General features: G+C 37.7%; 1 protein-coding gene across 1 annotated transcript; it reads left to right on the top strand.

Annotated features, from left to right (window-relative positions):
* Window positions 1-1,271: 1,271 nt before the first annotated feature.
* Window positions 1,272-1,688, top strand: LOC135224012 (protein GVQW3-like). Its single transcript, XM_064262936.1, has one exon. It carries the CDS (start codon window positions 1,272-1,274, stop codon window positions 1,686-1,688), a length of 417 nt encoding a protein of 138 aa, XP_064119006.1.
* The last annotated feature ends 12,435 nt before the right edge of the window (window positions 1,689-14,123 follow it).

The following is a 14,123-nucleotide window of genomic DNA, read 5'->3' on the forward strand; positions in this document are numbered from 1 at the left end:
ATGGTGTGTCCAGTATGTCAGTCACTTCGTCGGTCACTTAAAAATGAATTAACCCAGACATACTTCTGTCAAATAATGACTATAAAAAACACGTAACAAGCCCAGCCCCGAAATTATCACTGAAAAATGTTCTCTCAAGCTCTGATATTACAACAACCCACAAAATCAGTAAAAACTCTTTACTGTCTAACAGCAAAAGCCCTTTTACCGCTCATATAATTAATTTCAATGAGACGTAATGTCAAACGCCCATTTCATACAATTCACACCCCAACAAATTACAGCTCCCATCCAGAAAGAAATGCTATTTAACGCTCAACCCCAATTACATCTCTCGTAGGAAAAGGAGAGAAAAAAAGGAAAAAAAAAATAATAACAGCAATAATAATACGTGAATTCTCCCCATCACACAATGTATAAAATATACGTAACCCACCTTTTCCACATAAATGTGATATGTATCGTCTCAGAATTTTTCCATCACACTTTTCCTTCGACCAGACACGGCTGGAAACAACCCCCTTACGTAGATACATCTCGTGAAATGCCAAAAATCAGCATCTCTCAGAATAGTGCAAAACTCTGAGTAATCAATACTAGAGGAAAAGAGTCATCACACCGGACTCATCACAGTATTGTCAGCAAAAAATACACCTGCGGACACGTCAGGTGCTCGAACTGCAGTATAGAAATGTCTAGTCAGACTTGCAACTTCAGAAACTCATGATTCTCAAAAAAAGTCTATACTGACATTATATAATCACATTTGCTCAAAATTGTCGTAATGACATAACTCTCATATGATACTGCCCAATCTTATAAAATGAATCATCACCTTTTCGGGATAAAAACTACGGTATACTCACAATTCAGCAATTATATGCCACCAAAAAATAACATCTCCATAGAACTACATGCAGTAGTGCCACTCGCCTCCAATTAATCACGAAACCAAAAAGAACCACAGAACCCCTCTCTTGGCTCGCAAAACCCCAGAAATTCAACTCCAAAAATCATAACCACAAAAAAAGTCACTCCCAAAGATTAACGCCATCCCCATATATACGAGGTCCATTCAAAAAGTATCCGACCTTGGTTCATAAAAGGACAAATAATTCACCAATCAGCAAATTAGTTTTGTGGGAGTTGACAGCACTCTTACTGTGCATGCATGTGAATTTTAAAAGCTCTAGTGTGTGGCGGTACCCGCCTGTGAGGGCTAGAGTGCAGACGTCCACCACAAGCTCGTCGGATTATCGTCCTTACACAACATGTTGGAGCGCATCAAGCAGCGCTACTGCATTAAGTTCTGCTACAAGCTTGGTGATACACAAGTGCAAACTATCCAGAAGATTCAGCAAGCCTTTGGCGATGAAGCCATGGGCATAACACAGATAAAGGAGTGTTATAATTGCTTCAAGCAAGGACAAACCTCAGTTGAGAGCAAGCCACGGTCAGGCAGGCCGTCCACCAGCAGAAACGTAAAATTCGTTGAAAATGTTCGTCGAAAAGTGGAGGACGACCGTCATATAACCATCAAAGAAATTACTGAAGAAGTAGGAATAAGCACAGGATCAGTTCATACAATTTTAACAGAAGATTTGGCCATGCGACGAGTGTCTGCTAAATTCGTTCCCAAGTTGCTGGTGGAAGAGCAGAAACAACTCCGCCTGGAAATTGCACCATGACAATGCACCTGCTCATTCTGCCCACTTTGATCCAAGGTGATTTCTGGCCAAAAACAACACTCCACACTTGTTTCGGCAATCCCCCTCCACGACTCTCCAGACAATGGCACCTTGTGACTTCTGGCTGTTCCCTAAACTGAAAACAACCTGAAAGGGAAGCGTTTTGAGTCGAGAGAGGAAATTATGAGAAAAACGACAGCAGAGCTTTACAGCATCCCATTGTCAAGATTCCAGAGATGTTGCCAGCAGTGGCAGCACCGGTGGGAAAAGTGTGTGCACTCCCAAGGGGAGTACTGTGAAGGTGATTGAATAAAAAAATTTCAAATGTGCAATTTTTTTTCTTTATGGACCAAGGTCGGATACTTTTTGAATGGACCTCGTATATATATACGTATATATATATATATATATATATATATATAGATATATATATATTATATATATATATATATATATATATATATCACCATATTAATAATAACACCACTCCAGTGATAAAAATATTTCCCTCCATTTATTTAATAACCCCACAGTACCATATTCCCTCTATCTCACCAATAATCACATGTGGAATAAAACAAGTCTCCAAAAAAAGATTATTACACTCCAAGCAGGATAATAAAAAATCTCTGTCTCCAAAAAAAAAAATAAAAGCACTCAAAGCATCTAGCTGATACACTCAAAAATATTGCCCCATATCTCCTCATAAAGGTGTCTCCATTTGCAACAAAAATGGCTGCAAAATAACTGAACTAAACATAGCTCCCACCACCATAGGCCTAAACTGTGGAATATCTCAAAAAAATAAAAAATAAAAAATAATATCACATGGCCAAAATATTATATCGCCCCTTATATCTCAAATTATATCTCCAATTCTCCAGGAAAATAACTCAATGTTATAGTCAAAAACTATAAAATCTCTGTTTAGCACAACTGCTGAGAAAGGGCAAAGAACTCGGCAAATAAAATTGCCCAGGAAATCCTAGAAAAAATCACCAATGTGCCACAACTTATTATAACAAAACTCCAAATTCAAAGTGTCTAAGTAAAGACTTCTCCATATGCACTACGGCATAGGCCACTAGAAACTTAACCAAGTTTCCTATCTATGGCAAAATTGCAACAAACACAAATGTGCAAGAGGCCAACAATTTCTGGAACACAAATATCCAGGAAAAAAAAGACGTAGTGCCATTATTTATAAATGCAAAAATTCTTCCATAAATCTCTCTGCAGCATCAAACAGCTGAAATCATAAACACATTCCCGAACAATGAATCTAAGTCACGAACTGAGATATTAAAAATTCACACAAACTGCTCGGAGAGAAAAATAAATTCAAATTCGCCCATGATAAAATAAACTTACATCAGCGATGGCTAACGTCTAAAAAATGAAAAGAAAAACTAATGGCACTGATAACTTTTCCCGTGACACCTGTAACATCTGTGACTCACGTAGACTTCAAGCAATTATCTGCTGAACTCATAAAAAAAAGAAAAACAAAAAATGTGTCATTAGTTTCTCCCATTTCAAAAAACACATCGCCACCCTTAATAATCATTACACCACCCATGTTAGTATAAAAAAAATAACACCAGTATCAGTAGTATCACCAAATATTAGTAAATATCAGTACTCGCCCAATATTAGCACTCGCCAGTATCAAGTATCAGAATCATCAAGTATCAGTGCTTGCTAGTATCACCAAAATTGCTATCATCAAATTCACGAAAATTCACCAGAAATTGGTATCACCACCCATAAATCATTGGCACATCTCCAAAAATCATTAACACCATGAACTCTGACAGAATCCCCATAAATATCTCAAGGAATGATAATTCTACTTAAGTACCTCTCCATAAAATATCTCCAGTAATAATAATAATAATAATTCTCCTTAAATATCTCCAGTAATAATAATAATAATAATTCTCCTTAAATATCTCTAGTAATGGCATTAATTTTGCCATTCCCCAGTATTCATCATTATTGCCACACCCCATAACTCTAAAATAATTACCACACACCACTCCCCAGTATCATCATCAATCATCACCACTCAGCAACACCGGGCATCACCAATCATCACCAATCACCACCACTTTAAAATAATCCCCATTTCCCAAACAAATCTCCATTAAAAAAATAATCACTGTGTCCCAAGTTATAATTATGCCCTCTAACATTGCGTAAAAGCATTCTCCAAAGCATAAGGAAAACTTGCACCACATTCATAAGCATTTCATTTCCATTTCCTCTCCACTCAAGAGAAAGAAAAAAAAATCTTTCTTAAAAGAAACCCTACGTGCATCTCACATCATCACCCAGTAGTTATCAGCTGATTTGATGGCATTGAAATTTCCTATTCAAGGCCAAACTCGCCCCATTATTCCCCGACCACAAAGACAAAAGAAAAAAAAGAAAGTTCACCCCCACACTAAAAAACAAAAAAAAAAAGAGCTTAACCTTCCCCCCATCAAACATTCCCCATGAAAGACACCATACCCTACTCCTGACACTACCCCTTGGTCGGTCAGCACAAATTGCGCTGAATGCGTGAGAACGAGCGGACGCTTTATCTCCGAGGCAAAATATGCAATTCAAGCAACCGTGTCGCATGTATGAAAACCATTCATATAAACATGTATGTATTATTAAAACAAAGACGAATGCGTCTCTTCTAGCTGCGTTAAGATAAAACTTATCACTTTCTGCTACTTTGAGGGAAATATATTGTAATCTGAACTGCCTCTTTAAAATAGTTCACACACAAAGTCAAAAAAACACCAGGGCCCTCAAAAAAAACACATCATAACACTTGCGGCTTCGAATGAGAAAAAAACCAACTGCTAAACCGAGTGCGAGAGAAACAAAAACACGCCAATACACACACTCGAACGACTCGGTATTACGAGCGAGAAAACACTTGGCAACGCGCACTCAGAAGTCTCACTGATCAACCGACACCCTCAACGTATCTCACCCTGGGCAAAATGCTGAGCCTAGTTCAATTTTCCCCCTCCCATCACCACAGCCAACGGATGGATATTTCTCTACCCCTTAACACCTATTAACTGAAATCTAACATATTTCCACAACCAGACACTCTGAAAACAACATCTTATAGCTGCTACAAAAGGCTTTTTTCGTTCAAACACCGCAAGCCCACCAACTAATAATAGGGCCAACCAAAAAGGCCGGCTCCGTTATTCACTTTGGTAGCGAAAGCCATAGCGGCAGGCAAACTGGGTTTTGGTAACACTCTCTCTCTCTCTCTCTCTCTTTCTCTCTCTCTCTCTCTCTCTCTCTCTCTCTTTCTCCACTTCATTAGGTCACCAAATCAGAGTTGGAACTACAAAAATATACATTTATTAAAAGCAAAGTATATTGATAACTCAGATTCTTATATGATGATTAAAAGGTAGAATGATAACTCAAGGTCCAGATAAACTCAGATAAACCACCTGGTAATTCAACAGCAATCAGTAATTTGGGGCAAGTTATATAAATAAAACGACAATGGAAGTCATCAAGGAGCTTAGTTTGTCTTTATGTTTAAAAGAGAAGCAATGGTAACGGGTTCTTTGGTATAACTCTACTGTTAACTGCCGGAAGGTGGTCGGTGAATAAGGTCATTTAACTGAACATAAAAGGACTTATCATAATAAAGAATACTGAAGTAAAATGCCAACTTGGGTACAGTATGAATATTAAAAATAGGAAACAAACTTACGATTAAGAAAATTATACAATTGTTTAAAAAAAAAAAGCTTGGATGGGTAGCACTTTTCATAAAATAATTTTGTAAGAAAATGTCCATTTATCTATACACTTGCCGCCAAATGTAAGGTTGGGTAAATAATGTGGGGGCTTTCTCGTCGCCTACTAAAAGTCAGATTGAGTGTCATCGGGGAGTTGTTTACGAACAGCCAATAAATTAACTAAATCCTGAATTTTTCTAATGTTTACTTGACGCTGCCGAAAATGTAAACAACATATTGAAATATAAACAGTTTTAAATTCTCTCCAGACCCAACTCACCTCTCATTAGCAATAACCGAATCGTTATTATTAATAACTTGTTTTCTCCTTTAACAATCAAACTACCTCCACAACACTGTACCTGTCTTGAGTGTGCCCCTGTCTCTGTTTTTTATGTCCTTAGGTCCTTGTTCCCGGTCCTGAGTGGTGCGTCTTTTGTTCCATCTGTCTGTTGCATTTTTATTTATTTTTAATTTTTTTTATTTTTAATTTTGTTAACTGTAAATATTTTTAAATTGTCAATCTCTTAAGTCCTTAAGTCTTTTGTAATAATTTTATATTTATATTACGTTTTCAGCTTTGAAAATGAAGGCTGTGTCCTCGAAAACGTCAACATGTTTAATAATGGACATTACAATTAGTAGTAACTGATTCCCCTCACCCTTTGTTGTGTATATATATATATTATCTACTATATATCTATATATATAATATATATATATTTAAGTAATAGATTATATAGATATATTTATATATATATATCTTGACAGAAAGGTATGGTGTTGAATTGTTTAATCTCAGCTCTTCCGGTTAGACAATTAAGTTAAGTATATCTTAGTTTTAGCTGGCTACTGAATTGAATAACAACTCTCCTAGGCTGCCCGAAGGATTAGATATTTTTACGTGGCTAGTACCAATTGTCACCTAGCAACGGGAACTACAGCTTATTGTGGGATCCGAACCACACTATATCAAGAATGATTTCTATCACCAAAAATAATTCCTTTGATTCGTGTTTTTCCCGTTAGAGACAGGGGCGATTAGTGATACTGAGTGCTGAGGGAAAAACATCAGAATTGGTGACCATGCGATCCTGAGATTGATGACTTTTCAGCTGGATCACATGATTGGTTCATGCGGTGTTGCCGGGTGCTATGGCACTATGAAGGGCAAGTTCCGTGTGTGTGTGTGTGTGTGTTTTCATAGCGTGTGGTGTAATGGGCCCTAATGATAAAGGATGCAGAGAAAGGGACACTCTTTGATTAGGGTTTCGAGGACACCTCCACAAGGTAGAGTAACACGGACTTTGGAAATACCCTTTGAAAAGCGAAAGAGAAGTGTAGTGTGACACGTTCATTTTAATTAACTTTCACATTTGGAGTGATGTATAAATTATGTCCTCTTTATTTTCAGATGGGTTCATGGCATCATATAAGAGAATTGGGTTTTCTAAGACTTTAATGACCATTGAAATGGGGTAAATTAATCAGACAGTGGATTTTAGCGAAGTGTAACTTAAACTTAGTTTCAGGGGGGGGGGGAGAGGAGAGTGACAGTTTACAGTTGTTTTTTTTTTTGGTGAGTCAGACTTATTCTTTTAACTCCAGTTTTATATTCATTTTGTTCAATTTAATTTTAGTCTAATTTGGGAAATAAAAAAGTATATTTTGTAATCACAAGGATTCATTAGCCCAGTTTTGAATTTTAGCTTATCAGAAGGATAATAGCAAGAGAGGTAAGGGAATTGACTGTTTGTTGAATGTGTTTAAATGAGTGTCCATTTTAATCCTAAAGCTTCGTTTATAGGTGGTTGCAGTGGTAAAAAGCTTTTTATAGGCGTAGGTATGCTTCCCGAAGAGACTAGAGTAGGTTAGGCATGTTTTGGAAGAAGGGTTGTAATTATGTCCAGGCAACTCGCATTAATTTGCTGAGTCAGGGCTTAGGCTCCAGGTTTGCTGTGTCTCTGTGTCTGTCTCTGTGTATGCCAGCCAGTGTTTCCGAGTCAAAGTTAGCGTTAAGTGTGTTTCGGGTTTTTGGGGAAGTGAAGTGCAATTTTTGCATATTAAGTTGTTTATTGAGTTTGGTGAATAGGTTTACGGGCATTTGCGATGGGTAAACAAGTTCGGGCCTCCCGGTTTCTATGAAATCGTTGAGTGTATAATTTTTCATATGTTTCCTTTCCTTTCTTTTTTTCCTCTTTTATTGTGTTAATTTACTCAAAGTGTGTTTTTATTTATGTCCCTCGGATTCGGTGCATTATTGGTTTTATTGGTGAATAACGGGGATATTGGTATATGTGGGTCACGCCCTGGGGGAAGAGAGAGAGAGAGAGAGAGAGAGAGAGAGAGAGAGAGAGAGAGAGAGAGAGGGTGAGAGTCTGAGAGTGTTGAGAGAAGCATCCCTTTCGAATGATGCTGAGTGAAGCGGTTTCTCTAAACATGTGGTTATTTTTATCTCTTTTTGGGGATGAATTATTATTAATTTTTCTGGATTGGTATTTCTGGTGCATAAATAAATTAATGTTATTGAGGGTCGGGGAAGATATAAGGTGTAAGTACTTCGTAAGAGAGCAAATGGCAGACACAATGGTACGCAGACTTCTGCTTCACCGGCTTACAAATTTAGTGAGTGTGTGAGTCCATTTACGTGGGTTGTTGGACTAATTCTTTCACAGCCGTGCAAATCTTTATTGATGGTGAATAATTTATTTAAGCACCAAAGGAATAACAGAGATATATAGGCCATTCAAGAGGTGAAAGCTTTTTTAGATTTCAATAAGAGTGATCTTTCATTTCGTTGTCGAGCTTTCAATATGCCAAATGCCGGTCAATGGGCCTGATTTGCATCATTTTAAGAGCAGCTTATGGCTCAAAGGAACATGGGATATGGGTGAGAGATCTAAGAGGGCTATATAAAATACGGAAAGGCACACTAGCCTCATCAAACTAGCTCAAAGCTTTTTTGAAAACCTCTAAGAGGGGTTAACGGGTAGTGTCTCACTTGACAATTTTACATAAACTGATCCATTTTGCGATGTTCTTGCACGATGTACCGATGCAATAGTGGGTTAGTTTTTGATGAAAAAGATTGAACCTACATGAGACGATGAATTAAATTTATGCCCAAATTCAGAAACAGATGTCTTAAATGTCCCACTGCAGATAGTAGATTTTTATGAATGACTGGTCCGAGAAATACAGTGGCAAAGAGACAGAATTTTCTCCTCCTGTTTGTGTGCAAATGTTGGTATAATAGAATCGATGCGATCAAAGGCACAGCAGTTGCGTTGCTACATTTGAATAAACCAGGGCACGCAAAGAAAGTATTTAGATCAAATATTGTGGAATGTTGTAAGAGTGTGGATCACTACTGGCAATCTTTCCATCTCAGATACAGAAAGGATGCGAAGACCCTACACCCAATGTTCTGGAGTTTATATACGAGAACTTCCAGGCAGGTCACTTAAGAGTGCAAAGGGATCGGCAAAATGTTTTGAAGGCCAATCTAACAAATGGGTACGAGCGATGATTTGTACGTGCCATTTGGTGGTCCCGTGGGGGACGCCCCGAGCCCAGGCTATAGTTTATGGACAGTGGGAGGAATGTTGATCTCCCAGTATTCCTTGATACTGGTGCAAGTATCAACCTGATGGACTAATTGGGTATCAATCCTGTTCTCCCATTACCCTTTGACCCTCAACGGAGACAGTGGTAGATTCAAGCCCATAGATTAACACCTGGTTTGTTTTTTAATACGGTTTACTCACAGTGATAGTGTTAATAGAAACCTTTTTGGTTATAAAAGGGGTTGGCACCTGGGTAAAACTCATACTTTTGCTGGGTCTGCCTGCATGTAGAGAAAGATTTCGAGCTATGAGGGTGTTAATGGTATAACGGTTGGAATACTTGGTGTTTTTCTCCTTATCGGAACGTGATTAGACCTGAGGATATTGAGATTATTGAAAAAGGGGATGTTTGGCAGTGCTAATGGTGATGATACTGGGGATATGGGAAGTGGGTAATATCAAAACCACGCTGATTGATACGGGGAATAACTGCGGTGATATTGTGCAAGATATTGGGGCTATGGTGGTAACAATTTTGGTGACTGTGACAATGGCAATTATGTGTGAGTGATACTGATTACTATATTGATATTATTACTGATAATAACAATGGGTGGATGTAATGAGAACCCAAGGGTGGTGATCGTTATGGGATCGTGAACGGGGAGGTACTAACCACAAATACAAGGTGTTTTACGAGGATGCTGTTTTAATGCTAGTTAAAGACTATGTAAACAGTCAAGTTGAGGGAGGGAGAAAAACCCGTGTAAATGTGTGTGTAATTGAGGTAGCGAGAAAAAAGAAAACTAGAGGGGATTATTACACGGGCATCAGTGGACAGTGGTTCAAACCCTGTTGTTACTGGTTAGAATTATTGAACTGTAATGAGACAGTTAGGAAATACCAAAGAATACGATGTGTGGTAGATCTCCAAAATTGGGAGTAGTGACAGGGTTTCAGTGGATATTGTAGAGGGGAAATCTGAGTTTTTCAGAGGCAGAAATGCAATCAAGGAAGCAATATTTAGAGAACATTTAGTAATGCAGATTATAGTGAGAATTGTTGAGCGTAAGCGAGCTCTTGGCAGAATTTGGGAATACAGTAGCCTACAAGGGGGATAAACTGGGATTGACTAATGTTTTAGAACATAAGGTACTTAGAGATGGCACAAACCTATTTTATATTCCTGCAACCGCATACCTTTCAAATCAGAGAACATATAGAAAGAGGTCAAGAATGGTAGAGAGGAAGGAATCATTAGGCCTAGTGTGTCTCAATACACCTTTCCCTCTGTTTAGCAGTGCCTAAGAAGGCAGTTGCTGTTCTGAGTATGCGTTCTATTTAGGCATTTAAATGAAAAATCATCTACCGTTATCACAGTCGCATGCATACCAGATCTTTTGTTAGAAATTGGTGGACCTAATATTTCTAGCTCAATTGATTTTGCACAGGGTTTTCTGCAGGTCCCTCTTAGTGAGAGTAGTAAGGAATATACAGCTTTTTGCACACAGTGCCAAGGGACCACTTAATTTACACGGATCTTCGGTTTATCGGTATCCGATGACTTTTTACCAGGTTGGTGAACACAGTTTTTGCATGGGTTATTGGGGTAAAAATGTTTTTGCATTTATGGATGATATTTTTAGTTCGCAACAGACCGATCGTGCAACACCTGGAAGTGCTTACGAAGTATTAGGAGGCTTAGAATTAGCAAGATTAAAAATTAATCTAGCTAAGATTCTTTCTTGAAAAACAAATCACATATTTAGGTCCCATGTCATATCCAAGGAATGGGTTAGAGTAAACGACAATAAAGTCAAACAATGGCGAATTTTCGCACCCCAAGATCAAGAAATTTAGTCCATTCCTGGTACTGCCCGTTTTCTTTCGTAGTTTTCTAACATAGACAGCTCTCTTTACAGAGATGTTGCGGGAAGACGTTCAATTTCAATGGGGTGAAACCCTAGACTGAGAGTTTTCAAAAACTTAAGATGCGTTAATGAATCCCCCTAGTTCTTGAAATTTCAGATTTCAGCAAACCCTTCACATTAGTGACTGATGCCCAGTCAGGAGGGGTATAGGTGCCAAAAGTTTTGATGGAAATTCTAATCCCCATAACCTGTTAATGTCGAGTGAAGTTTTTTAGGTACAAAGGGCAGCAAGAGAGATCAATGGCTACCATAGATAAAGAATCCTTTGCAATATATCACGTTTTGGTTCATTTTTAAAATGCTACTGATGTGGAATAAGTCGAAGTCCTTTCAGACCACAAGCCATTATTGATCTTTTTAATAAGCCGATTTGTTGCCTAAAGAGCTGTGATGGTGTTTCTAAACTATCAGAGATTTTCGATACAAGCTCAAATTTAGAAGCAAATTTAAATGTGTAGCGAGCCTAGTAGAAGTTTTTATGACACAGAAGGATTTCAAGTGAGCTAGTCACTAGTGAGTCTATTACAATGGGAATATGGGTCTCATAGAGCAAAGGCAAGAGAAGATGACATTTTGGCAGACGCAAAAGACGTTTCTTAGAGGGAATTAGTCAGGACACATAATAAGTTACCTTGTTTTCAGCTTAAGTTAGAAGGTAATCTATTGGTCAGGAAAATAGATTAACATTTAAGCAACTAGTAAGTAAAGGAGACACTACACAGATCGTATTCGTGAAAAGTCCTAATTCCAGTGTTTTTTTGATATAGTAAATTGCAGAGTTCGTAGTTCACACTTGGGGATTGAAAAAAGTATAATGGAGGGTGCGTGCTAAATATATTTTGAAAACCATGGAGAGAGATTTGGAAAATTTTGTGAAAAACTGTACAGTATGCATTGCATGTAAACTGTAAGATAACTTTCCATGCAAATTAGGGTCATATCCGATACAAGTAGACTTTTCAGAGAATACTATGGGAGTATCCTAGGAAATTTTTGTGAATCTGATATGCGAATAGTACTTGTTAGTAATACTAGATGAACTTACGTGATAGTGGAAATTTTTCCACTTAAGCATGAAACAGCTGAAGAAGTATCTATAGCATTTTTCAATGGTATTATTTGCAGATATGGCTCACCCGGGAGGTTTTATTGCCGACAATGGCAGATGATTTGTAAAGAAACTTTAGAATGTTTTAAGTGGAAGTCATGGGGATACAGAAAGTAACAAGTTATTCCATACAGACCTCTGAAGCTAATGTGTTGTGTTAACGGCAAACGGGAAAATGCTCAGAGTTCTCAGAAGACTGTAGGTGTTAATGGTAAAAACCTGGGACAGATATATTTGATGTTGTTAGACATAATATGTAACACTATGGTTAGTGGTTCCATTAAATGTCTCCAGTTGAGCTTTGTTTGGTTGCCCAGCACGAGGCCATTCGTCTTTTCTCTATACCTCATCATGGGGAAGATACAATTGAAACATTAATATCTACAGCGAGAGGAGACATGCTTTGTCCTCAGCCGTAATCTCGAGGGCGTGACTCGAGAAATATTTAGAAAGCATTAACAGTAGAACTCTGATCTTAAGATCAATGTTGGAGACAGTATTTCTGAATCAACGTGAGAATTAACTAAATTACAATTGGGCCGAAATTTAAGGGTCCTTTAGGGTCTTGAGGAAAGACTGAATAGATTTGTCGTCTTTAGAGGAAAAAACAGGTTGGTCGAAATTAAACACATATCAAATTGAGAGGAATTGGTTGTGGTAACTAATATGATTGTCCGCGCAGATTGCATTTTTTTCTGGTTTTTCGCAAATGATGGTGAAATGGGTTAATTTTTTTTTTTCTTTCATTTCTTCTACGATTTTTATTATTACTGCGCAAACTGCGACATTATGGTGGAATAACGCAGGGTAATTATTCCACGTGAAAATCGGGTTGAAATATGGGCAAATTTCTGTTAAGCTGAGAATATTATGACAAGCCCGTGGTGGTTCCCGTGTGTATGGTTTTATTTGTGGTTGAATTTTTGACGGCTTTTTGGTTGGTGATTTGGCTGAATTTTTTTTTGTTTTTTTTTTTTTTGTTTGCTATATTCCTTGGCATGATCTGTGGTTTTTTACGAGCCAAGAGGGGTTTATTGTGGTTTTATGGTCCCTGTGGAGAGGTTGTATGTATTTCACAGTGGTTATATTGGTGGTAATATAATGGTTTGAATTGTGTTTCTGTAGTTTTATATCCAACGATGTGGCTATGCGGTTTTATATATTTTGTGGCAGTAATCATGAATGATTTATGTTTCAAGACAATTTTGGATACCGTTGTGGATGTCCTAGGTGTAATTTTGTGAATTGGTTTATACCGTATTAGTATAAGAATTTTTGAGCCATTTGAGAATAACGATTTCTGAGGTTGCAAGTCTGACTAGACAGTTCTATGTGCGATTTTTTGAGCACATGAGGGGTAACAGGTGGATTAATGCTGATATTGCGTGATAGACCATTTACTGATTTTTCCTTTCGAGTTGATTATTCGGAATGTAAGGGGGTCAACTCCAGTGGAATGGATATGTTGCAGCAGCAAATCCCATAACAATGGAGAAAAGCGCTGGATTATATGTTTTTTTTTTCTCTCTGTGCACTATTTTGTCATGTGGAAAGTTCAATTATTATTACTTTTTTTTCCTTCCTACGGATGTTTGCAATTGGTGTAAGCGTTACAGAGCAATTTTCTAATATAGAGGTTAATTTTATAAATAGTACAAGGGTTTTGCGGTTAATAGACATTATGGGGTTTTTTGATAGGTATGTGTTTGTAAGATATAGGATTACTTGTTGAGAATTCCGTGGTAAAGATCATATTTGTGTTTAGTGAGGAATTTTAATATTGATTATGAGATGGGTATATTAGTTAAATACGATTCGTGTGGTAAGCAAGACTTTAGTTATTCTATGCTCATGTAGACTTTTCATATACGGACACATGAGACTTAGAGAATTCCTACTTCACGTGATGGTGACGACGGAAAAAGCTTGTTATACAGTAACAGGCTCAATCTACACACGAGCGCGATGTTATGGATCGCCTTTGCAATGGAAGAGATGTCGTCGGTGGATCGTCTCAGGATATGTCGGTAAAAATCATGAGTCTACAATCTTCTAAGGCG

This window comes from Macrobrachium nipponense, chromosome 10 (genome assembly GCF_015104395.2).
Source record: "Macrobrachium nipponense isolate FS-2020 chromosome 10, ASM1510439v2, whole genome shotgun sequence".
Classification (NCBI taxonomy): Eukaryota; Metazoa; Arthropoda; class Malacostraca; order Decapoda; family Palaemonidae; genus Macrobrachium; species Macrobrachium nipponense.

Coding starts and splice junctions, on each gene's coding strand:
- LOC135224012 (XM_064262936.1), top strand. CDS start 1,272: ATGTTGGAGCGCATCAAGCAGCGCTACTGCATTAAGTTCTGCTACAAG.